The sequence below is a fragment of the Callithrix jacchus genome, chromosome 11 (assembly GCF_049354715.1).
Source record: "Callithrix jacchus isolate 240 chromosome 11, calJac240_pri, whole genome shotgun sequence".
Classification (NCBI taxonomy): Eukaryota; Metazoa; Chordata; class Mammalia; order Primates; family Cebidae; genus Callithrix; species Callithrix jacchus.
Window position 1 is genome coordinate 77,330,529 of NC_133512.1, and position 27,301 is coordinate 77,357,829.

Consider the following 27,301-nt stretch of genomic DNA (forward strand, 5'->3'; position numbering starts at 1 on the left):
GTATATCTAATACTGTAGCTCTCAGGCCTTTTCTTCTACTTAGAACCAGCTACAAAGATAGATCATATGTTTATGTCTCATAATGGATATTTTTGGTTTGGATTTATGTCATTTTGTCTCAGTATCACAACTTTTGAAAAATTAGTTCAAAGAGTTAAAAAAAAAAGAAAAAGAAAAAAAAACCATGGTAAACACTGCTCAGTCTCATACTCTTGCCCTATGCTAAAACAGGAAATGCATTTCTGACACTTTTAAAATGAGCAATCACACGTATAATCAACTTGGTTAAAACTTCCTTCCTGGTAACTGCAACACTTCCTCTGCATCTGGATATGAAGGGAGCCCCAGAAAAGCGGAAGAGTTTACAGGCACACTGGGTAGGTTTGAATTTGTTTTGTTTTCAAAAATTAAACAAATGATCCTTCGGCATCATCGCCTCCGCTGCTTTATCAGGTATTGCTTCCTTCTATTTTTGCTCTTTGTTGGGTCTGACTCGGAATAGTGGCACTTCCTTCTGGGCTAGATTATTTTTATCTGGAACTGTTGTCGATTCTTGAGATGATACTACCACTGAATGTCTTTGTTTCATTGTCTAGTCCAACCTGTATTGTGGATATCCACTAGGTTCCGGCAATAGTTTTGCAGGTGCATCAGATCTTTGTTTTTGTTTGGGGAGGAAAAGGGAAGGCACGGCAGCCAGGCTCCATATTCCTACAAGTGCATGCTTAAAGATTACTGTACTTACAGTGTTTCCAACATCTTCTCATAAAAGGAGAAAGCTTCATAGCTCAACTATGAAGGAAACCAGTGAGTATTAGTCAGCCTGTTTTCCTCTGCATCTTTTAAGATCGTTTGGTATCACCGAGGCAGAAGTTATTGCTGTGTATTTATATGCTGCCTAAATTTGGATATGTTTTATTTCAAGTTAGTGTCAATATCAATATATCTTACAGTTCTCTTCTTTGTTAGTTATTCTATAATGCAGCACAAGACCAAAATGAATGCTTTAAGCCACAAGAGACAGTTCTTTGGGACAGTTGGTCTCACGTACTAAATATAAGTTGATATTTTAAGAGAGGGAATATTGGTTTTAAAAGTTAAGCCAAGATTTGAACATAAGTTTGGATCAAATGAAATTTGTCTTTCTTATCTTTTAATCAAGCTCTCTTTTTTGGTATACATCAAATGCTCCACTCTTTCTTAAGGAAATAATGTAGTTGTCAGTCTAACATTAGTTATTTAAAAGAGTAAATGATATTTTCTGAAATATTTTTTGTTTCAATAGTTGATTCCTGTTTAGAGTATAATGCATTACAATATAATAACACTAAATATTAAAAGCAAAATACCTAACTATTCATCTTTCAGTGTTAATGCCTTTCCAATTTCAGTCATTATTTGAAGGATTTCATATTGCAGTATGTCACATTTATGCTTACTTGCTTTGTGAAGGGTAGGTACTTATTGAATTTTGTGGAAATAGTAGGTTAATGAGAATAAATTTGTGAATATGTGTTATAAAAATGAAAATACTAGAGCAAAAAAAAAAGTTAAATAATTGATTGGGGATCTAAACATAAGGTCACTGGATTCCAGAAATCCTGCTCTCCATCCTGTGGCTTCCTCACTATTAAGTAGAGACAGATCAAATTAATTGGTACAAAGCTAAAATTATCTAAATGTTCCTATTAGGAGAGTACAGTCTTGGGTGACTCTTCTCAGATACTACCATAATATAGCAGTGACAGCCAGAATATTGACAAATTCTATGATTCAAAATTTTACATATCTGCAAACAGTTTTGACTGTAACTTTACCAATTCCAACATTCTTTAGCTTTATGAATGAAATGACTTGCTTTCCTAATTAGAAAAAAAAAATGAATCCAAGAGACAGGAAATTGACTAGGGAGTAGATCCTGGGCCCAGGCAGTTTGAGAACAGGGAACGTGAAGCAAAGTTGGGTGAAGTGTCTGGGTTCCAAGAAGTGTGAGACTGAACAAAGAGGAAGTAAATTAAGGGCCTGTTTTCAAAGTGAGGTTTTCTGGCATCTCATCTTGCACCTTGTAAACCTGGACTTGATCCTTAACTGTACTATTTTAGTCATCTATACGTTTCAGTATGTTTAAGAACAATTTCCTTTCTGAGCTATATAACGTGTCACACACTCTGCAGGATGAGTGTTTTACCCACCTCTTTAAAACTGTCAAAAGTATACCAAAGTAGAATAATCAATAAACCTCCATGTGTCTGTCACCCATATTGAACAAGTATTACTTTATTTAACTCTTACCTCCACCCTCTGAGGCATTACTAACTCCTTTGAGGGATAAGAAACAGTCTCAGATATTAAACAGCCCCCAAGTGACCCAGAATGTAATTGGCGGGGCCAAGACTCACCGCCCGACTCCAAAGCCCACGTTTTGAAAGGCTGTAGTGCTTCCAGCTTAAAAGCCTTGGTCTCTCTGGGTCCCTGTGCACATGTCTGCCGATTATACCTCCTCTTCCCCTCATCTCACCAGAAAAAATTAAAGTGAAAATGCCTTTCTTGTGACAAAACCCTGTGTCCCTCCGCTCCCAGGTCACATAGGGCATGGAGCTGGAGAACTATGAACAGCCTGTGGTGCTGAGAGAGGACAACCGCCGTAGGCGCCGGAGGATGAAGCCGCGCAGCGCTGCGGCCAGCCTGTCCCCCATGGAGCTCATCCCCATCGAGTTTGTGCTGCCCACCAGCCAGCGCAACTGCAAGAGCCCCGAAACCGCGCTGCTGCACGTGGCGGGTCACGGCAACGTGGAGCAGATGAAGGCCCAGGTGTGGCTGCGCGCACTGGAGACGAGCGTGGCGGCGGACTTCTACCACCGGCTGGGCCCGGACCACTTCCTCCTGCTCTACCAGAAGAAGGGGCAGTGGTACGAGATCTACGACAAATACCAGGTGGTGCAGACTCTGGACTGCCTGCGCTACTGGAAGGCCACGCACCGGAGCCCGGGCCAGATCCACCTGGTGCAGCGGCGTGCGCCCTCTGAGGAGTCGCAGGCCTTCCAGCGGCAGCTCACCGCGCTGATTGGCTATGACGTCACCGACGTCAGCAACGTGCACGACGACGAGCTGGAGTTCACGCGCCGTGGCCTGGTGACCCCACGCATGGCGGAGGTGGCCAGCCGCGACCCCAGGCTCTACGCCATGCACCCCTGGGTGACGTCCAAGCCCCTCCCAGAGTACCTCTGGAAGAAGATTGCCAACAACTGCATCTTCATCGTCATTCACCGCAGCACCACCAGCCAGACCATCAAGGTATCGGCCGACGACACCCCTGGCACCATCCTGCAGAGCTTCTTCACCAAGATGGCCAAGAAGAAATATCTGATGGATATCCCCGAAAGCCAAAGCGAACGGGATTTTGTGCTGCGCGTCTGTGGCCGCGATGAGTACCTGGTGGGCGAAACGCCCATCAAAAACTTCCAGTGGGTGAGGCACTGCCTCAAGAACGGAGAAGAGATTCACCTGGTGCTGGACACGCCTCCAGATCCGGCCCTAGATGAGGTGAGGAAGGAAGAGTGGCCGCTCGTGGACGACTGCACGGGAGTCACCGGCTACCATGAGCAGTTGACCATCCATGGCAAGGACCATGAGAGTGTGTTCACTGTGTCCCTGTGGGACTGTGACCGCAAGTTCAGGGTGAAGATCAGAGGCATTGATATCCCAGTCCTGCCACGGAACACCGACCTCACAGTTTTTGTGGAGGCAAACATCCAACATGGACAGCAAGTCCTTTGCCAAAGGAGAACCAGCCCTAAACCCTTCACAGAGGAGGTGCTCTGGAATGTGTGGCTTGAGTTCAGTATCAAAATCAAAGACTTGCCCAAAGGGGCTCTACTGAACCTCCAGATCTACTGCGGTAAAGCTCCAGCACTGTCCAGCAAGGTCCCTGCGGAGTCCCCCAGTTCTGAGTCCAAGGGCAAAGCTCAGCTTCTCTATTATGTGAACCTGCTGCTAATAGACCACCGGTTCCTCCTGCGCCGTGGAGAATACGTTCTCCACATGTGGCAGATATCCGGGAAAGGAGAAGACCAAGGAAGCTTCAATGCTGACAAACTCACATCTGCAACCAACCCAGACAAGGAGAACTCAATGTCCATCTCCATTCTTCTGGATAATTACTGCTACCCAATAGCCCTGCCTAAGCATCAGCCCACCCCTGACCCGGAAGGTGACCGAGTTCGAGCAGAAATGCCTAACCAGCTTCGCAAGCAGTTGGAGGCAATCATAGCCACTGATCCACTTAACCCTCTCACAGCAGAGGACAAAGAATTGCTCTGGCACTTTAGATATGAGAGCCTTAAGCACCCAAAAGCATATCCTAAGCTATTTAGCTCAGTGAAATGGGGACAGCAAGAAATTGTGGCCAAAACATACCAATTGTTGGCCAGAAGGGAAGTCTGGGATCAAAGTGCTTTGGATGTTGGCTTAACAATGCAACTCCTGGACTGCAATTTCTCAGATGAAAATGTAAGAGCCATTGCAGTTCAGAAACTGGAGAGTCTGGAGGACGATGATGTTCTGCATTACCTTCTACAGCTGGTCCAGGTAGGGGGTGGTGGTGTTGTTATCAATGGAAACCTTCTCAAAAGGAATTTATTTGCATGTGCACAAGCACCCCATTCAGTTGTCATCAAATGCCCTTTGTTCAGAGCTTCATCACTGGCCAAAGTAGATCTGATGAAGCAGCCTCAAAAAGTAGTAAACTGTTCCATGCACATTTTTACTGTCTTGGAGGGTTTGCTGACAAGTATTTTGAAGACAGTAGTACTTCACGTTTTTACGAGAATTGGCCCTGTGAGAATACTTTGTTCTCATTTATTACTTTAATGATAGATTCCACTTACTGAATGCTTCTTGTGACTCCAAGTGACTGACATGCTTTCAATGTTATCTCATTTAACTCTTCCAATAACTATGATGGAAGTCAAATTAATATTTGCACTTTGTACATGAGGAAACTGAGCTACAAAGAGGCTAAGTAAGGTGCCCCAGGTCACATACTCTGAATGAGGCAGACCAGAATTCAAACCCAGGAGGTCTGCCTCCAGATCCTGCTCTTTTCACTGCCCCAAACCTTTCACAAACCCACCACCATATCCTTCATCAGTCTGGTCTCAGGAATCTGGGGCTAGAGAGAAAAGGTCTTACTCTCTCTGTTTATTACAGTTCACAGAATAACATCTCATATCTGGGTAGAATCTTGAAAGCTCCTCTCTGCAGACAGGTATAGGACTGTATGTATTACTACTCTTTTTCTCATGACATTCCTTGGGATCCTGAGAGGACAAGTGATTTTTCTAAGGTTTAGCTAAGAATTTAAAGAAAGAAGGGGAAACAGTTCTCCTGCTCACTTTAGCAGTTCTCAAATTATATTGTACTGCTTGACAAGGAAAAGGAAGTAAATGAATTTGAATAGAAATGCTATTTTAGAGCACAGACCTATTTACTCATTAATTCAACAACATGTACTGAGAAGACTGGCATTAAATGAGTACACACACAAACAGATGTTTAATACCAAATTGTGACAAATACTTCAGGGTAAACCATACCATATTATGAGAAAGCAGTCCAGGGATCCAAAGGACACATAATTTTGATTAAGGGGCCCAGGGAGTGTTCTGAGTAAGTGATGTTTAACCTGAGATCTTTAGAATTAACCAGGCTAAATTTTACACACTAAGCTGTCTAATCACTATCTATTATTTATAGGAAGCTCTGGAGTTTTCTGATAAGCATTTTGGATAGCCTCAACTTTAACTCTGAATCTTCACCTTCCTGTTAGTCAGATACTTGAAACATTACATTTGGCTTTGTTTTCATCCATTAAATATATTCAATAGTTTGTTTCACTAGTTTAGATATTTGTATAACACTAAACAATTTTAGAATAATTAAAGAATTTTCAGTTTTCTAGCTCTCCTTAATAAAAACAACATAAATTTGGATGAGCTCTATTGTAAATCCCAAGACTACCATGAATTAGTTTTCACAAGTAAATTTTAAAGAGCTGGAAAATGAATAATGTTCTTTTTAGAAATGTGTTAAATGAAAAAGGTCAATAAATAATATTAACATTGAATTTGTGGTCTTAAATCTGAAGAAGAGTAGTCATTTGTAAAACTACTTGAGACATTTTGAATGGCTGAATGACTCATTCCTGATTAAAATGGTCTCCTAGTTGAGATCTGTACTGTCTTTACAGAAGTGAAACCTGAAGAAGGTCAAAAAGACTCACATCTGGATTAGAAACTTAAAACATTTCAAAAATGAGTACTGGTGACTAAATGACCACATTCTCAGAATTAAGCCCTTTGATGCAGCTACAGTGGCACCTATTTGACAATACCTTTGAAAGCATTTTTGTAAACACTTGTATAATTGAAACATAACGAAGTCACTATTGATCATTTCCAAACTGGAACTCCAGAGGAGGAATTGTAAATCCTTCCAAGAAGCCCCCATTCCTAAAATATAAACTAGAATGGGAATTTCTTCCATTCCTCAGGATAAAGGATATGCCATTTCTATTCATAAAGGGCATACTCAGAGACATTTAGTATTAAGTCTCTCTTCATGTATACATATGACATCTATCCTCTATACATGCTTTTATAATAATCTGAACAATGTTTGTTAGTGTTTCTGCTTTTGAAATTATGAACTATTTCAAATTTCAGAAAAGCACAGAGAACAATGAAACACCCATGCACTCAAAATATTTAATTGTGTTTTTACCAATTGTATTGGTTCTTCCTGTTCAGTAATGGAGCTATACCAAGACAATATTCTCTAACATCAGCCCAGTGATATGAAAATTACTAAACACTAAAAATGAAGATCAAATTATACTTAAGAAAACATAAAATCAGGGACTTTGGGACAGGAAGCTCTGTGCACACCAAATTGTGGCAGGGGGTAGTGATTGCTCTGTGTGGATTGACCTAGACCCACTGTTTACTTGTAGTTAAGAACGTATGAGACAGTACAGTAACTTGCCAGTGATATGCCAAAAAGGGAAGTTACAGGGCTTTTAGGATCTTCCCAGCTAATGAATATTTTTCTCCTTACGTGTATTATACTGTATCTCCACTGTCCATTTTCTTTCTCACATCCTCTCTTACCTTCCACTTTATAGATTTGTTACAGTGTCTCCATCTTTCCTCTCTACCCTTCCAGCAAAACCAGTAAGACCTAATTAGAGCAAATTCCCTCACCTCTTCACCTTTGAATTTACCAACAGCACATGACTGTGAGTCAAGAGTTTCAGCCTCTAATCCCGCTTATGTCATCGGCTACTCTATGATCTTAAGCAAGTGGTTCAGTCTGGTCCTAAGTGTCTTCTAAAAGAGAGGATTAAACTTAAGTGACTGTTAAGGTTTTCATCTTTCTAGCCATGAAGACCCACTAAAGCAGAGTACCAGTTCTTCTCCATTTCCTTTTCCCTAATTCAACAACATAGAGTACAGTCCTACAAATGCCAATATGATTCTTCCTTTAGGCTGTGAAATTTGAACCATACCATGATAGTGCCCTTGCCAGATTTCTGCTGAAGCGTGGTTTAAGGGTAAGTACTTCCATTTTGATAATAGCATAAAATTTTAAGTTGCTGAGAATTAACTAGTTAGACCTAAAGCATTAGTCATAATAATTTCAACTTTCTTGTACCTGCCCTCAGAACAAAAGAATTGGTCACTTTTTGTTTTGGTTCTTGAGAAGTGAGATAGCCCAGTCCAGACACTATCAGCAGAGGTTCGCCGTGATCCTGGAAGCTTATCTGAGGGGCTGTGGCACAGCCATGCTGCATGACTTTACCCAACAAGTTCAAGTAATTGAGATGTTACAGAAAGTCACCCTTGATATTAAATCGCTCTCTGCTGAAAAATATGACGTCAGTTCCCAAGGTACAGTGGCTATATTTTCTTGGTTCTCTTTCCAAATGCCTTCGTCTCCAAATGCCATTGTTCCTATAATTCTTTTTTTTCTGGAATCCAAGTTGCATCCTTCTGAAGGCACCAAGAACGCAATTTTTAGTCTTCTGTCTGCATAGAGTAAGCACATTAAAGTTCTCATTTTACAAGTTCATAATTTTTAACTTTATATTTACATATTCTTAACTGAAGAATTAAATAGCATTATGCAGATATAATATGTATTTTTTAAGAAGAACTGCATACACAAAGATTAGATATTTCCAAATCTTTACCTTTTTCCTCACATCTCTGAAGATGTGAAGAAAACTATATGCACATATAGTTTTCAAGTTTTCAGTTTTATAAAATGATGAATTGTTGAGAGGCTATTTTAAATTTTTGGCATTTCTTTGTGTATATATCTCAGAGTAATATATAGAGATACAGTCATTCTTTCCTATCTGGGGTCCTACATCTGTAAATTCAACCAAGCACAGATAGAAAACATTTGGGAAAAAATTACATATGCATTGAACATGTACAGAATTTTTTTCTTGTCATTATTCCCTAAACAGTATAGTATAATAACTATTTACATAGCATTTACATTGTTTCAGATATTTTAGGTATATAGAGATGATTTACAGTATATGGGAGGAAGTGCATAGGTTATATGCAAATACTACACCATTTTATATCAGGGGCTTGAGCATTCATGGATTTTGGTATCTGCAGGAGGTCTTGGAACCAATCGTTACAGAGACCAGAGATGACTCTGTATGTGTGTGTGTGTGTGTGTAAAGGTAATAAACACACACACAGACCCTGTCTTCTCTCTCAAGAGATTTCTAATATATTCTCCATACCCTAAGAAAATCTGCCCCTGCCCTAGGAAAATTAGTCACTCCTCTGTATTTCTATAGATTTTGATTGACACTACATTAAATTAAAGTCCTTAACTGGCCTGGTAAACTGTATGAACCTTGAATGTAGAGAATATCTCTTTCATTTTTATGTACCTAGACCTAGCGCTATGGCTCATTACATAGACACTTCATGTACTCAGTCAGTATTTTAAACTTCTGAATATTTTAAATTTCTCCTTTCTCCCTTTGATTCTTACAATGCTTCCTCCTAAGAATGATAATGGTAATAATAATATTTTACTTGTATTTTAAGAAAGGAAAACATTTGTATGGACCCTCATTCTGTCGATTACCCAGTAATTTTTAATTCATGTAGTTTGCCTTTAGACTGTTAATACTGTCACATCCATCTTCTCTACTTCTCTACAGAACCTAAGTTCCTTTTTTGAAAAGAAATTACAGAACCCTAACCAAATTCCATTTATTATTTTCTTCAACTGTCTGCTCCTCAAATCAGATGGTAACGTTTCACATGCTAGAAAGAAAACTACAGTGTAAACTCCTTAACATTACCCGCAGAGCATTCTTCTCTACTTGATTGTGTTGGTGTCTATGTGTTATCCCACATATATTCACATATTTCTGTCCCCTGTTGTAGTAGGTCTACATGGTTATGTTGATCACAATAAGCCTGACATATCTTGCCACTTCGTGTGGTTAGTTCCTCAAAGGCAGGGCCCACCCACTTTTCTCCTGCTCCACACCAAAACAAATATATAGAATGCTGTGAATAAGTGTGTTCTCAGAAAATGTTATAGATAATATTGATGATTTCTTGAACTCACATAACTCTTGTGTACTTTTGACAATTACAGTTATTGCACAACTTAAACAAAAGCTTGAAAACCTGCAGAATTCTCATCTCCCCAAAAGCTTTAGAGTTCCATATGATCCTGGACTGAAAGCAGGAGCACTGGCAGTAGGTATCATTTGGATATCTCCATGTGGTCTTTATGTCTTGAAGATGTCTGACATGCTTGCTGGGTTCCAATACTTAAAAGCTAATGTTTGTGCAGAGATAGGGAAACTGTAGAGTCTATGAATCGGTTTCTCTTAAGCCCTTGTCTGATCACTGGTTATAAAAGCCTTAATACCAGACAGTTTCCCTTCCATATTATTTTAAATCAGCTTGAGATATTCTTTATACACAATAAAAATTGTCCATTTTAAATGTAGAATTCAATAAGTTTTCACAAATGTATAGTTATATAACTACCACCATAATCAAAATCTAGAACATTTCCATAGAAATGTTATAGAAAAAGTTCTGTCATGTCCCATTGCAGTTAGTCCTTTTCTCCTCTCATTCTCTCTACTAATACCACAGATCTACTTTCTATCATAAAATGCCTTTTCTAGAATTTCGGTAAGAGGAATCATACAGTATATAGTTTTATATCTAAATTATTTTACTTTCCATAATGCTTTTAAGATTCATCCATGTTATTGTATGTATCAGTAATTTGTTTCTTTTTATGACAGAGTAGTAGTCCCTTATATGGATATACCACAGTTTGTTTTCCATTCATTTTTGAGTAAATGTTTAACAGTGGGATAGTTGGGTCAGATGGTGTATGTGTATAATTTTACAAGAAGCCATTCTTCCAAAGTAGTTGTACATTTAAATTCCCACCAGCAATGTGTATGAGTTCTACACACTAGTTGTTCCACATCCTAGTAAGCACTTGTTATTATCAGTCCTCACATGAGTATGAAGTCGAATATCACTGTTGTTTTTATTTGTGTTTCCATAATGAGGCTGATTACCTTTCTGTGTGCTTATTTTTCATTAGAGTACCTTCTTCTGAAAATTTTTTATTCAAATCTTTCACCAGTTTTTAGGTGGGTTGCCTTCTTGTTTTTATTTCTGAGAGTTACTTATATAAACTGTATGCAAACTCTTTATCAGGTATACATTTTAGAAATATTTTCTCTTAGGCCATGGCTTGCCTTTTTAATTTCTCAGAAGTGTCTTTCAAAGAGCAGAAGGTTTCAATTTTGATTAAGTCCAATTTGCAACTTTTTCTTTAATGGTTTGTGCTTTTAGTGTCTTATCTAAAAAATCTGTCTAGGCCTAGCACAGTATCTGACACCTGTAATTCCAGCACTTTGGGAAGCCAAGGCAGGAGGATCACTTGAGCCAAGGAGTACGAGACGAGACTGGGCAACATGGCGAGATTTCATCTCTACAAAAATTAAAAAATTTACCGGGCATGGTGGCATGTGCCGTAGTCCCCACTACTTTGAAGGCTGAGGTGGGAGGATCGCTTGAGCTCAGGAGTTTGATACTGCAGCGAGCTGTGTTTTTGCCACTGCATTCCAACCTGGGCTACAGAGCAAGATCCTGTTTCAAAAAAAAACAAGAAATCTGTCTAATCCAGTGCCTCAGCCTGTGGTGATCCCTCTGTCTGCCAAGGGACTTTTGGCAATGTGTAGAGACATTCCTAATGGTTATAACTGGGAGAATGCTACTGGCATCTAGGGGGTAGAGGCCACAGATGCTGCTAAATACTCTGAAAGGTACAGGATAGTACCCCAGAACAAACACTAGCCACCCCAAAATGGAAACAGTGCCAAGGTTAAGAAATTCTGGTTTAACTCAATGTGGGAGATATTTTTTCCTAGAAGGATTATGGTTTTAATTCTCACATTGAAGTCTGCAATCCAATTTGAGTTAACATCTGTATACAGTGTGAGGTGAAAGAGTTCATTTTTTGATGTCAGTGTCAAGATTTTTCAGCACCATGTGTTGAAAAGACTGGTTTTTTTTTCCCTGTTGAACTGTTTTGGCACCTTTGTCAAATATCGACTGACCGTATATGTGTGGGTCTACACCTAGATCCTCTCTGTTTTGTTCCGCTGATCTAAATGTCTGTCCTTACATCAATACCACACACTCTTGATTATGTTTAAATAACAAAGTACTTAATATACATGTAATTACACGGGTAACAGTATACTTCCATTAACCCCCTGTATCCTTCACATTATTTTTATTATGATTTTAACTTCTACGTATAATATAAACACCACAATATATTATTACTTTTGCCCTAAACAATTTTTTAAGAATAGGCTTAACAGACTTAATAGATGAAATAATTTTTAACTGTTTGCCTACATGTTTACCATTTTTGGTACTCTTTATTGCCTTACATAGTTCCAGATTTTCTTGAGCTTCTAACATCTTTTCTACTGCAAGTTTGCTGACAATAAATTCTTTCAGCTTTTGTCTGAAACACTTTTTATTCTGCTTTCATTTTTGAAAAATATTTTGCCTAAATATGGAATTCTAGGTTGACTGCGTTTCTTTTTTCTGGCTTGCATGTTTTCTGATGATGAGTCTTATCATTGATTATGTCTGCATAACATGCCTTTTTTTTTCCCCAGGCTGTTTTTAAGATTCTCTTTTATTTCTGGTTTTCAGCAATTTGATTATGATGTACCCTGGTATGGTTTCCTTTGTGTTTAGCCTGCTGGCGTTTATGGAGCTCCGTGGATTTGTGAGCTTATGGTCTCTCCAATTTGGAAATTTTTCAGCCAATTTTTTTTGTTTCCTCTTTCTCTTTTCACTGAGACGTCAGTTACAGTAATTTAGACTGCTGGACTGTGGGCTCAGTCTGGATTTCCTTTCTCTGTGCTGTAGCTAAGAAAAAGCCCCCCAGGCAGTAATCTGGGGCAATTACAGAGCTCACTTCATTTGTCTTCCTTTCCTCAGGGGTCATGAAACTACCCTGCCTGTTGTTCAATGTCTGAAAAGAGTTTTCTATATTTTACATAGTTTTCTAGTTGTTTATGGCAGGGCAGCAACTCCCGTAGCAGTTAAGCCACATGAAAAGATGAGGAAGTTCTTCCCCTGAATGTTTGATTTTATATACAATTACCAGCAAACTGGCCCTGTAGCAAAAGCACACACTATCCACTGTCCATTATTTAGGGATTGATAGGAATTATGACATATTAATACAGCTTCAAATTGTGTTTGCTTTTTTAAAAGACTGATCACAATTTTGATCTGTGGTAAACTCAACTTTGCCTGAAACCCCTACTTTTTTATGTTTAAGTGAGTGACTGCCAAGCCACATTTCTCCTACCTTGAATTTATTTAGATGTATGAGGTTTAGGGGGAGGGTGCTTTGTACCTAAATGCCAGATTTTCCATTTATCTCTATTAAATTTCATCTTCTTAGCTGTAGCCTATTGCATCTGATTCTGAAATAATAGTGTTTTTTGACATTGTGGTACCATTAGAATTAGTTTTTCAAATTAAATCTCAGAAGGAGGCTAAATATAATAGCCAGATTGCTGTATATCAAAGAGAGTATGGGCCGGGCACGGTGGCTTACGCCTATAATCCCAGCACTTTGGGAGGCCGAGGCGAGTGGATCACGAGGTCAAGAGATCGAGACCATCCTGGTCAACAAGGTGAAACCCCGTCTCTACTAAAAATACAAAAATTAGCTGGGCATGGTGGTACACACCTGTAGTCCCAGCTACTCGGGAGGCTGAGGCAGGAGAATTGCCTGAACCCAGAAGGCAGAGGTTGCAGAGAGCCCAGATTGTGCCATTGCACTCCAGCCTGGGTAACAAGAGCAAAACTCTGTCTCAAAAAAAAAAAAAAAAGAGTGTGGGAGTGCCAGAGCTCTGTGTGCATGGAGAGCATAAGATCTGCCATACCTCTTAGGCACCTCCAAAGACTCTTGCAGTTCTTTGGAGCACAGTTTGAGAGGCACTGGTTTAAGAGTTGTGAATTCACTCTCACATGACGTTTCCAGATTTATTGAAAACAACATCTGTATTTTTACCCAAATATTGAAAATCATTTTCCAACTAGGACTTTGTCCTTGTTTACAGTGATGTTTTGCAAGAGTATTTGTGTCTCCACCATATATATTGATTATTCATTGTGTGGGGGGAACATGTGACTGCTTCCTTACAGATTGAAAAATGTAAAGTAATGGCTTCCAAGAAAAAACCACTGTGGCTTGAGTTTAAATGTGCTGATCCTACAGCCCTATCAAAGGAAACAATTGGAATTATCTTTAAGCATGGTGATGATCTGCGCCAAGACATGCTTATTTTACAGGTATGCTAGTTTTAAGAATGTTTCCAATTATCTGAAAACACAATTCTGTATTACATCAAAAACATGCCTTCTACTACTGGCCGTATTCCCGCTCTCTTCTTTCATATGATGAATTATGATCAAATATTACATAATAGAGAGTTTTCACTTGGGGAGCATGGCTGCAGACTATTAAATATGCAGTCTAATGAGTATTATATTTCTGTCCAATATGCATATCCAACACTCCCAAGTAGCCAGATACACCTGCCTCACCTAATGTCTTTTTTTATATACCCCATTCCAAGCCATATTTATTCCCCATATTCATTCTAGTTCATAGACATGTCTGCACATTTCTAGGCACTCTTTTTAGATACATCTCCCCTGACATACATACACAAATCAAGCGAATGATTTGATGGGAAGGAGAGAGAAGGTGAACAAGTAGGTCACAAGAGAAATCCTGCAGGTTAGTGACAAGAGTAAAGTATTATTACCGCAGAAGGAGAACGGTGAAAGCATCAGTGCTAATTATTTTCATATTTTCTAACATTTCTAGATAAACTTTAGCTTCACAAGTTTACAAAGTAATATTCTCCAGATTTTAGTTGTTCAATGTTGTAGATGTGATAATTTCTAATACTTAATATGGTTTGTTTAAAGTAGACAAATCACATTGACTTAAAGGTAGCCTATTATAAACTGGTCATGTTTCTAATTCTAAGTTTCAGTTTTTATTTATTTCTAATATAGAAACAGGAATACTTTTGCTTTGCTTTCATTTCAGGAATGGTCTATGTATTGTCCAGGAGGTATTTTAGAAAAGAAAAAGAGAAATCGAACTATTTGCAAGTTTATTAAATTTCAAATAAAATTGTAGAATATTTTCAATTGTTCAAAGATAGACATTTTAAAAACTCAAAATTTATTCTGTTGGTCTTCTCATTTTGAGTGAAAGTTTGCCTTTGCCCTTTATGTACTTTGTGTGTGTGGTTTTTTTTGTTTGTTTGTTTGTTTGTTTGAGACAGAGTCTCACTCTGTTGCCCAGGCTGGAATGCAGTGGCTCAATCTCAGCTCACTACAACCTCCACCTCCCGGATTCAAGCGATTCTTTTGCCTCAGCCTCCTAAGTAGCTGGGACTACAGGTGCATGCCACTACACCCAGCTTACTTTTTGTATTTTTAGTAGAGATGGGGTTTCACCATGTTAGCCAGGATGGTCTCGATCTCCTGACCTCATGATCTGCCCTCCTCAGCCTCACAAAGTGCTGAGATTACAGGTGTGAGCCACCACACCCAGTATTTTAAAATTTTTTAAAGATGAGGTCTTGCTTTATTGCCGAGGTTGGAGTATGGTGGCATGATCATGGCTCACTGCAGCCTCAAACACCTGAGCTCAAGCAATCCTCCTGCCTTAGCCTGTGAAGTAGCTAGGACTATAGGTGTGCACCACCATACCTGGAAAATTTTATTTTTTGTAGAGATGAGGTCTTACCATGTTGCCCATGCTGGTCTCGAACTCCTGGACTCAATCAATCCTCCCACACAACTTTCATATTCTTCTCCTTTTCTTTCTCTTCCTCCTAAGAGGAAGAAGTCCAACAGCGCGGACCTGGAAAATAGGTCTCCAATCAAAAAAACCTCTTTGTCCTTCACTCAACAAAGACATAGCCTTTTCTTCTCTGGACCAGGCACTGGCCCCCAGTCTCCATTAGACTCTGCATCCTTCTATAGGAATGATCAAGATTGTGAAAGACACTATGACAATTGCCAAGATTGCTGGGATTCTAGGCATGAACCAGCTAGTTGCCAGAATTGGAGAGTCTAGGTGTGAGCCATCATGCCCAGCCTACTTTGTTTATTTGTTGGGGCACATAGTTTGGCAGCTGAGGACAAGTTGTTGAAGCTCTTCAAGGCTTTGTTCCTTCACCTATAGAATAGGAATAATAATCCTGTCTTCATTATAGAGCAATGCAAGGATCACACATAAAGTAGCACTCAGTATATATTCGCTATCATTATCATCATTGTAGTTACTGCTGCTTTGTTTGTTGCCTTTGAGTGATAAATATGTGTAAGGATGTTAGAGTTTTGTGGTAAAATAGACACAACTAGAGCAGATCATCTTGAACAGAGAGGTGATGAACCACAGCTAAAACCTACTCCAAAAGAAATTTACTTATCCTTTTCCCCAAGGTACATTTCAGAAACCAAAATTAACAAGCTCACAAAGAAGAAAAACTTTAGAGTGCCAGATTGACCAATAAACATACAGTTGTTGCTTATATGTTTTACATTTACTTTTATATTTTGTGTTACTAAATATGATTGCTATTTTTAAGGGAAAAGAAAAATATATTACATTAATATATATATATATTTATAATATAAACATTTCTGTGTTTTGATGCCCAGATTCTGCGAATCATGGAGTCCATTTGGGAGACTGAATCTTTGGATCTGTGCCTCCTGCCATATGGTTGCATTTCAACTGGTGACAAAATAGGTATGTAGTTACCTCAGAAGATGAATAGACTAGCTGAGTAGCTAGTTTGAGAAGATTATAATTCCTTCAGTGTAGACATTTACTAACTGAAAAATCACAATTGTAATCTTTGTGAAAAGGAAGAAGTGTTTTCTTCCTTTTCACAAAAGGAATGTGACTCTCAATTTGATGTGGATCTGTTGAAAATACATGAATGCATGATTCAAATCCTTGTGATTATACATGGAAATGATTTTAGTAAGAACTTGTTCCCTCCTCTTTCCATCTCCACCTCTAAACTTTAACTCATTTCATTACACTTTAAACTTTTCTCTCACAAATAACATTTAAAAATAGATAGAAAGATCTGTCGCTTATTTTACCATTGCAGAACTCACATTATCAAAGCTATTACACACTCTACTATCACGTATTTTTAATTAGTTTCAGTCATACATATGTTTATTCAAGTTTCTGATCTGAGAACTCTACAAAACCATTTACATTTGACCCTGTAATTTAAAAAAGGAAAAGGCACAGATTGCCATCTGAGGAAGGATATGCTCAGCACATAAATGCTTTTATTTATTGCTATTCAAAACCAGCCCTTTCCTCTTGTCATTCAGGGATATTGAAAGCATATCCCACACAACTTCCATATCCTCCTCCTTTTCTTTCTATTCCTCATGAGAAAACCACCAGCATAGACCTGGAAAATAGCTCTCTGGTCAAAAAAAAAACCTCTGCCCTTCACTCAACAAAGGCATAGTCTTTTCTCCTCTGGGTGAGGCACTGGCCCCCAATCTCCATCAGACTCCGTGCATCCTTCTGTAGGAATGATCGAGATTGTGAAAGATGCCACGACAATTGCCAAAATTCAGCAAAGCACAGTTGGCAACACGGGAGCATTTAAAGACGAAGTCCTGAATCACTGGCTCAAAGAAAAATCCCCTACCGAGGAAAAGGTGAGCTCATGCTTTTTCCCAGTCTAATGGCTCCTTACAAGTTGTCATTTATATAGCAATATTGGTTTCACGTTTTCAAAGAATCTGCCAATCTCTTGCCTCCTGACATATTCGTGAAGTTTCTATTTGTGAAATAATGGAGGTTTTAAGTGCTCTCCCATGGTGACAGCATATGTGTATAAAACAGAGGCACTCAGTTCAGGACTCCATGAGCATTTGCTTCTCTTTTGATTATCAGGCATGCTTTGCTTAAAATTTGGTTCTATAAAATAATCTCTTAGTGCTTTTTATGGCTATTTTTGTTGTTCAGCCAAAAGATTTAGTTACCATGTATAAATTCTTATGTACCTGGGAAATACAGCATACCCAACAAAGTAATTTATAATTTACTGCTGAACTCTAATCTAAATGGTAAATCATGGATGCTGAAAATGTCAGTTCCACCATTCCTTGGAAGTGCATATGCTCAATCCTTCACAAGCTGTGTGGTTAGGCTGTTTGCTGTCGTTTAAAGTTCTGCTGCACAGGATTAGCACTTCTCATTTGCATGGTTAGCAGCCTTTTGGGGAGGAAATGTAATGAGTGGCACTTATTAATCTGTTATATATGTGGATCTGTGAACCCAAGCATGCTCTCAGTGGTCACAAGCAAAGCATGTTCACAAATGAAGCAAAATTACCACGTGTTCCGTATAGTTGTTAGCAGGTGATGCATGGAGAGGAAGTGAACCCTTTGATTAAATTACTGTTACCCTTTGACTCTTGTTTCTTCCTCCTGCCATTGTGATCCACTGAATATTCACCTAAAATATAAGCAGAGCAATGAGAAAGTTGGCGATTTATAGATATGATGCTAATGAAATCAGACACAGATAACTTGCTCTCTGAAAATGGTTTCCAGAATAGTCTCTTTTTAGAAGTCATTTGTAGATTCATGCTGCTTTTTGTAGTTAGAAGACAACTAATATTCAAATGCATTTTAATTAGTTTCAGGCAGCAGTGGAGAGATTTGTTTATTCCTGTGCAGGCTATTGTGTGGCCACCTTTGTTCTTGGAATAGGCGACAGACACAATGACAATATTATGATCACAGAGACAGGTGAGTTTATTTAGTGCAGAATAAATTTTTATTGTGGTAAAATATATGTAACATAACATTTATTTTAGCTGCAATTAACCACTGACAGTTACAGTTAATTAACTGTAGTTAATACTTACAGTTCAGTGATATTAAGTATGTTCACCTTGTTGTACAACCATCATCCCCATTCATCCCCAGAATTTTTTCATCTTCCCCAGCTGTAACTCTTTAACCATTAAATGCTAACTCCCCATCCACCACCTCCTTTCAGAACATAGTAGTCTTTAAATGGAGTTTAAGACTGGAGCACATATTTAGAAGTCGTGTAGAGACACTGGTGCTTCAATTATTCTAGAACAGGGGCCCCCAGCTTCTTTGGCACCAGGGACCAGTTTCTTGGAAGACAACTTTTCCACAGACAGGGGTGGGGGAGCAAGAGCATTACCTTTATTACACACTGTTTTTTCCACTCACTTGCCACTATAAAGCCTGCCACCAGATGCAGCTCAATTGTCACTTGCCACTCACTGAGAGGGTTTTGATATGAGTCTGCAAGGAATTGATTTATTATGGTCTCAGTGCAGTGAAACCTCTCTGCTAATGTTAATCTGTATCTGCAGCCACTCCCCAGCACTGGCATCACCACCTCAACTCCACCTCAGATCATCAGGCATTAGATTCTCAAAAGGGGTGTACAAACTAGGTCTCTCTCATGCATAGCTCAGAATAGGGTGTGCGTTCTTATGAGAAGCTAATGCCACCACTGATCTGACAGGAGGTGCAGCTCAGTCAGTAATTCAAGCGATGGGGAGAATCTGTAAATACAGATGAAGTTGCTCACTTGCCCATCACTCACTTCCTGCTGTGTAGCCCAGTTCCTAAGAGGCCATGGTCTAGTCCATGGCCCAGTGGTTGGGAACCCCTGCTTTAGAGAGACCACCTCACTTTAGGACTGAGGTGTGAGTGAGGGAAGAAGAGGCAGGAAATGAGTCTTAAGAAGGCAAAGTTAGAGTGACAGCTGGGAAACTAGGAGAGGGTCATATCCCAGAAGCTGGGAGGGATTACCAGTGACAGATGTGGCAGAGAAGCAACAGAAAGAACTCATAGATATCTTTAAATCTCCATAACCCACTCCACTTCCGTGGTTTACTGTCCACTCTGAAAATAGTCAGTAGTGGCCACCACAGCATAAGATTTTTCTCTAGGAATTTGGGCCATTTTAACAGTAGAGTCTGGAAAAAGCATCAGATGGGGACAGATTGCTTACTTTCTGTGAGAATGAAAAGAGATACTGTACTTATGGACAATAGAAATGATAAAGGGCCAAACAAGTAAGATGATGATAATTGTGATGGTGATAGTAGTAGGCATAGAAATTGACCCAAAGGAGACTCACAGTGTTCTGCTTCTATCATGCTACCCAAGTTTCTGAGATCAGATGAGCTTAGGTATATTCAGGGTGACATGGCCATAGATGGCTACTCAAAAGAAAAAGATGAATACCCCTGCCCCCAAGCAGAGTGAAACATCAGTCTATCCTGAGTTATGTAAAGAGCATAAGAGAGTCTTAGAGACAATGATGACATACTGGCCAGAGAGCTTGATTTATGTTTCTAAGGATAATTTTGAGATGAGAATTTTGTAGTGGCATCTGGCTGTCATCTAAAGAACACAAGAAGGATATCAAAAACATACTTGGTTCAAAGAATATTTTGTGGCTACGACTTTCACACACCTGCTAAGACAAAAAATACCATAAGCTGACAAAACATTGTAAAAAATGCTTTCAACCCAAGATAACTCATTTTTAGGCAACTCAAAACTATTTTAAGGAACAAAGTGCTATGCCACTGTAATGATGTCAGATACTTTGTTCTCTTAAGGAAACCTATTTCATATTGACTTCGGGCACATTCTTGGGAATTACAAAAGTTTCCTGGGCATTAATAAAGAGAGAGTGCCATTTGTGCTAACCCCTGACTTCCTCTTTGTGATGGGAACTTCTGGAAAGAAGACAAGCCCACACTTCCAGAAATTTCAGGTAAGTCAACTCCCTCTTCATCGCCTGCTGAGAATAGCAGCCAAGCAGATGGTGTCTGCAGCACACCGCAGCCCTCACCTCTCACTCAGCTTGGAGGTCAGTCCAACTTCTCCTCCTACCCTCTTCTGATGTGGCCAACCCTACCTCCCCACGTCACTTCCATTCATTCCTTCCCAAGTGCAAAATGACTTCTCAGTAATCCTCCCACCTAAAACTAAACAAAAGGAGAAATATTTCATAAGCAGTGGTATGGGCAAATATGGAACACTGGGATGATGCTGGCACTAAAGAGGGCTTTCAGGAAGGGTGTCTGCTGAGCAGGTTAGCCGCTGGATATTTATCTATTCAAGACCTTATCTAAAAGACTCAAATTTTACACATATTTTTCAGAACTCACAAACAGTTTGTGAGCTTCTCTTGGTTTTTCCTACAGATGAATTCTTGATGCGCCACCTGCGCTTACTGCATTTCTATAAGGCAGAGTGCACAAGATTTCATTTGAAATCCTGTTGGCTTGACCACAGGTTCTGCTAAGACCAGTAGCGTTTCCCTCTCACCTGTAAACAAGCTCCTACATGAGTCTGCCCATCTCCCAGTGAGTGTGTACATCAGGGGAGTCCAATCTTTTGGCTGTCCTGGGCCACATTGGAAGAAGAATTGTCTTGGGCCACACATAAAATACACTGGAGAGCTGATGAACTAAAAAAATTTTAAAATCACAAAAAAAGCCTCACACTGTTTTAAGAAAGTTTACGAATTTGCATCGGGCCACATTCAAAGCCATCCTGGGCTGCATGTGGGTTAGACAAGCTTAGTGTAGATTCTACCTGCTTTTCATTCTTTTCTGGTCTGTATCCAGTTTTGACTATCAGATACTTCAAATACTCAATAGAATTTAACACTGGCAAAATTAATAACTATTAATGAACATTCAGAAGAATTATAACTACTACTGTAATAGTCCTATTTTATAGCAATACAAACACAAAACAAAGACAAAGAATAACTACTTTATATGTACTTTTGCCTTGAGTACTCTTTAAACAGCCACCTCCCTTAGTACATCTTCAACATGATTTGCTTTGCACTCCACATCTCAGACTTGCTCTGTTTTCCCTGAGTCTCTTCTTGAGTCCAAGGTTACCCTTGGGAGATGACATGCCCCTTGAAGTTTAGTGGAACAGGAACAAGGATACCTTGTTTTGAAACCTGTCTGTTCTCGTTTGTTCTCCTGACTGATTTTCCATTTGGTGATTATAAGACTTACCCTCCCACAGTTCCAGTGGTGTTGTCAGAGAAACTGAGATCTCTGTGACCAGATGGTCTTGTGATTTTTAGTGTGTGTTTTTCTGCATAAACTCAATTGAGTTTCAGACTATTTCCAGGGACTTGACACATTTCAGTCCTGTTTTTCTTTAAAATTAAAAATCACATGTTTTGACAACTTCCTGGAACAAAGAAATGGTTCCAAAAAAAAAAAACCCTAGAAGAATTTCACCATTTAAAGGGGGAAAATACTGAGTTCTTCTCTCCTGTCCAGGAGGTTCATCCAACTAGCTTCAAACAGAGCAGCAATAAACTGCAACTTAAAGATTCAGACAACACAGGAATTTGGCCTCAGTGACAGGCTCTCCTTCTTTTTGTATATATGTTCTCTTCCTTTTTGCCAGTAGTTTTTCCTAGAATTACTGTACATCTGTCCTGTTGCTGATGACATTCCCATAGACCCCTTGGTGCCCATGTCACCCTGTCAAACCCCAGGAGTATTTCTTTTTCTTTGATGTTGTTATTATTTTTAAGTTTCAAAATATTCTTTCACAAAAAGATTTGCAGTATGGGGAGGCCAGGGAGAGGTTGCTTCCCCCTATCGGCAGCTTCCACCCAAAGCAACAAACCTTTGCAGGGGGCCTTTGCGCAGTCTGTCTTCTCAGTCTGAAATATCTCACCATCCTTAGTGACCAAAGCTTGTTTCTCAAGCCATTTAAACCTTTTTTACTAAAGCAATGTTTAGGCAGTGTGCTCTCCTAACAACGCACTTTAGTACATTTGTTGTACTTGTGTGTGTGTTTGTGTGTGTGTGTGTGTGTGTGTGTGTGTGTGTTTAGGAGTGCTGGCTTACATGTTAAATGCCTGTGAATCTGTGCAGGTGGAGCACATATTCAGCATGGTGGTAGAAAGGATGGACTTTGGAGCAAAGAAATTTGAGTTTGATTCCTAGCCTTGCTACATAAGAACCACATATATAATAATTATCCTTTCATAACATCAGTTTCTTCATCTGTAAAGTAGGAATAATAAGACCTACTTCCCATGGTTCTTCTAGTGAAAGATTACTTAAGTGAAAAATCCAGAATGCTTAGCCCAGTGCCTAGACCACAGCAGAGAATCAATAAATGGCAGCCGCCATTGTTGTGGTCATCACAGTGTGTCTTCAAACTTTGAAAACTTTTAAGTTGAGAAACCATTTTTGAAATGACACCTCAGGTGATATATAAAACAACACAAAGTAGCATGCTCTGCTTAAAGAGCAAGTGGAGTTCCAGCTCCACATATTCTGCTTCCCCTTCCCACCCCCTCTCTGCTCACTGTCTCCCTGTGTTCCCTCATCTGTCACAACAGGAAAAATCCTGAATGCCACAGCTTTAAATTATATATATGCAGAATTTCCAAAGTTTACACGTTGACAAAGATGGGCAGCAGATATTTTCATCATTTGACTCTGACCTTGTGATTTTTTTTTTCTTTTACATACTGCTAAGCCTTCCAAAAGGATTTTCTGTTTCTTGGTTTTATGTTTTCTTTAAGAATTGAAGTTCTTCAAGATTAGGGAGCACATCTCTAAACTCTCCAAATAGTGTCTCAGAATCTTGTATAATAAAGCTGCCATTTTTAGGGAAGCTGGGAAATGTTGTATACATTTGCATTTTGAATTAAAGGCGTCCTCATTTCCAGTGAATCACTTATTTTGAATTGATGAGGTTAACTAATACATGCTGCATATTTGAATAACCTGTTAGGAACAATGGAGAAAAGTTGACTCACTTTTTTGTTAAGGGTGAGGTAAACCTGGTCCACAAAGGAAAACATACCTAACTAGTGGCTTGAGCAGGGAAGTAAGAGGAATTGAAAGAAGCTCTACTGCATTCCACCTCTCTGCTTCCCAAGGGAGCTACTTTAGTCTAGGACCATAGTCACAATTACTTCTAGAATAGGGGAGAGTTCAGAAACAAGCTACAGTTAGATAGAGAAACACAAACCAAGGCCTAGCATTTGAGCTCAGGAGTATCTGTTAGCCTTTGGAGCAGTATGCTACACACAGAGGCTAAACAAATACATTTCAACGATGACAATTTTGATAAATTCTCCATAGAAAATTCTTCCTCATGGGAGGAATAAAAAAGAAAAGAGTTTTTACTCATTGGTAATTTATTCTAGGCCACATTATTTTAAATTTCACTGAACAGTTATAGAATATATGTAATACACAAATATATCATTGGCAAATGCAATTTGGCTTCTAATTTTTTAACGTGAGAATGTGTTGTTTCTTTTAAATTTTTAAACTAGTAAATGCTGTTTATTAAAATCAAGAGCCAGCAAAATATTAAAAATACCAAAAGATATAAAAATCCGTTATTCTGCTCTCCACAGATAATACTGTCAACATTTAAAAGTTCCTCCTTCATTCAGTTAACTCTTAGTCTCTTAGAAGATTGTAAATTAATCAGAATTTGCTTAAAAACTGAACTTAAGAAATAGATATAATGTTCATCTCTTCAAACTGAGTGCGGCTGATTAACATCCATGGGATGGTAGTTTGTCATTTTGAATTAAATCCAAATATCTGGGCGGGCACAGTGGCTCACAACTGTAATCCCAGCACTTGGGGATGCAGAGGCAAGCAGATCACAAGGTCAAGAGATCAAGACCATCCTGCCCAACATGGTGAAACCCTGTCTGTACTAAAAATATAAAAATTAGCTGGGCGTGGTGGCACATGCCTGTAATCCCAGCTACTTGGGAGACTGAGGCAGGAGAATCACTTGAACCCGAGAGGCAGAGGTTGCAGTGAGCCGAGGTTGCACTGCACTCCATCCTAGCAAGGAGTGAGACTCTGTCTCAAAAAAAAAAAAATTCTAAATATCCAAGCTTGACCTGCAAGGCCCTGTGTGAGGAGGCCCTACCCCTCCAGCCTCACCCTACACTGTCCCCCTCACTTGCTCCCTCATCACTGCGCCCTTCCTCCACATCTTCCCTGATCCCAGCTACCTACTGCCTTCTTCCCAGAATGCTCTGTGTTGCCTTGTGGTCTCAGCATAAATGTTATTCCTCAGAGCAGTCTTCTAAATCGGGTTCCCTCCTGTCACTCTTTGCCACAGTCCCCTATCAGGTCCTTCATTGCATGTATCATAAAATACAGTTATTTGTACCAGTTTGCTGTTTGTCTTTCCCTATCCCAACAGTGAGCTCTGTGCAGCAGGGCCACATGTGTCCTGTGTCCCTCACAAGGGGCCTGAGCCACAGTAAGCACTCAGTAGGTGTTTACTGAGTGGAGCAGTAAAAGGATAGCACCTAATAGGGGAGGAGCTGGATTAGACTGGGTAACCTCTGGGGTGACTTCCTTCCATATCATACATTGTGTTCTGTGAGTTATGGACTCACAGTAACTCAGGCCCAGATGGACAGACCATCATCACATGGAGGTAATAAACCTTCAGGAGGCAGGTTTAACATGTGTACATTGAGGAACTAAATCTGATTGTGAAATCTAATGTTTCATTAAATAATACAAATAAGTGAGTGTAATATGGTACATATTCACATTTTTGTGGAGATTTCCTTATTGACATAAATCTTACATAATTCTTTCCAGTCAGAGCAGTACCCTTTGCCAAGAGAACAGGGCATGGAATATATACATATAGTATGCATTCAACACAGGGCAGTGGTCAAAGACCAGGAACAACTTGTTCTTTTATAAACAAGCATTTTGGAGATGTTCTGTGCACACAGTAGGCACCAAGCAAATCTGAAGTCATCAGAGGAGCCAAATAACAGTCCACAGACCCATCCATGCAAAGCACGTCATTTGAGGAGTGTCTTTAAAAGGCACTTGCCCCTAGATGTCACTCTTAAGAAGCATTTTATAGGAGGAAAGTCTGGAGCCCATTCATTGTGTTATTTTAATCTAGGATGACTGTGGAAATTTTCTTGCCAGTTTTATCCAGCCCTCCCTGTTTCCAGGTCTGCAGTCTTATCCCCATACTAGGATATACCTAAGCCTCCAACCTGGAGGCTCAGCCACATGCCCAGTCTCTATGCAGGGTTGACTCAGCAAGTTTTTAAGGACCTTTATTCAACCAGAGTCCATCTCTTCCGTGGTCTAGCTCTACTCTTGGGTCCCACACTGTATTAACTCCTTCTGCTTCAGTTCCTGCTGCAGAGGTCCCTCTGCTTGTTACCCAGCTGCTAGAACAAGGACCCTAATCCCTCCAGTCATTTTTCTTGCTAGAGACTCAAGTATTCTCCCAAGCCTACCCACAGGGACCACAGAGACCTTGTTATCTGGCACTCTTCCAGGATTGTGGCCATCTAGCATCATTTCCTGTTACTATTCTGTATCTCCCCTTCCTTTGTGTGGTAGCCCTCGTGCCTGTCTATACCTATAACCTGCTAGGCTGGATGCTTTAGTCCATTGTAGTTACTAGGGCTTATTCACCATAACCAAAACAGGACACTAATTCAACACATCCTGACTAAATACCTACTACATTTTAGACACCATGACAGGCACAAAGAAGGGTCAGGTACCACCTTTGGCAAGGCAGGATATTTTCCTAGTTTGGTCTCTTTCAAATACAATTGTTCCCTAATTTATCCTGATTTTAAAGTAATGAATCTTGTCTGAAATTGAACTTGGCTTCTGAACATTAAGCAGTCATGCATCATATATATGCAGATTATCTATAGGGTATCAGACCCTGTACATGGCAAGAGAGCTACTTACACAACTTTGTGCTAAGGAATACTTTGTGCTAAGAGTGTCCACAGTGGTTTGCAGAGAGAGCAATTAATCCTGCCCTAGAGGATAGAAAAGGGCTATTCAGAGAAGCATGAGTTTTTCTCAGGGCTTAAAGGATGAATTCAGTTTCCATTTTCCAGGCAGACACAGGGAAAGGAGGGAACATCCAGATAGAAAAAACAGCAGGAGCAAGTGCATGAAGTTAGAAAAGGACATACAATTGGTATTTAGAAACAAGAAGTACATTCACCTGGTGTGGATAGAACATAGATATTTCTGAGGTGTAGCAGAATTTGAGTCACAGCACATAGGCCGGATTAGAGGGGCGGAGGGTAGCACAAAGCAAAGCAGTCATTTGGCGCTCACTCAATTAATCACAAATTACCATAATTAAGGTCTATTATAGGTCAAGCAGGAGATGACCAGTTCATCTATCACCCATAATGGACTGAGCTGATAAAGGATTCTCTCTTGGGAATCTTGGGATCTGTACCCCAACCCACTGACTAGGCCAGGCTCAGCACCCTCTGTCTCAAAGTGAAGACTTTCAATACTCATTATCTCTCCATGTCATGCACTGGGAGATATCCTCAAAGAAGGGTCCAGTATCAGCCATTTGTAGGAGTTTGAATATGTTGGTGTGATATCTCCCCCATATGCAGACTTGTGGGGTTGTCAAACTGTTAGGATTTTATTAAGCTTGTCAAATTTAAATCACTATTCTGGAAAAGATATAAATCCAAAACCAGAAAGATCTCC

General features: G+C 39.6%; 1 protein-coding gene across 3 annotated transcripts in view; it reads left to right on the forward strand.

Annotated features, from left to right (window-relative positions):
- The first annotated feature begins 328 nt into the window (after positions 1 to 328).
- Positions 329 to 27,301, forward strand: part of PIK3CG (phosphatidylinositol-4,5-bisphosphate 3-kinase catalytic subunit gamma) — a 44,257-nt gene continuing 17,284 nt past the window's right edge. Inside the window, exons 1-10 of one of the 3 annotated variants that reach the window (XM_078342096.1) lie at positions 329 to 453; positions 2,581 to 4,587; positions 7,544 to 7,609; positions 7,721 to 7,946; positions 9,697 to 9,800; positions 13,821 to 13,967; positions 16,365 to 16,455; positions 17,269 to 17,399; positions 18,386 to 18,497; positions 20,363 to 20,520. In XM_078342096.1, the coding sequence (XP_078198222.1) occupies positions 2,593 to 4,587; positions 7,544 to 7,609; positions 7,721 to 7,946; positions 9,697 to 9,800; positions 13,821 to 13,967; positions 16,365 to 16,455; positions 17,269 to 17,399; positions 18,386 to 18,497; positions 20,363 to 20,520 (3,030 nt within the window). In that variant the 5' untranslated portion in view covers positions 329 to 453; positions 2,581 to 2,592. Of the gene's footprint in view, positions 454 to 2,577; positions 4,588 to 7,543; positions 7,610 to 7,720; positions 7,947 to 9,696; positions 9,801 to 13,820; positions 13,968 to 16,364; positions 16,456 to 17,268; positions 17,400 to 18,385; positions 18,498 to 20,362; positions 20,521 to 27,301 lie in introns of those variants that run through there. The other 2 variants (XM_078342097.1, XM_035254074.3) reach the window with 2 other exon arrangements.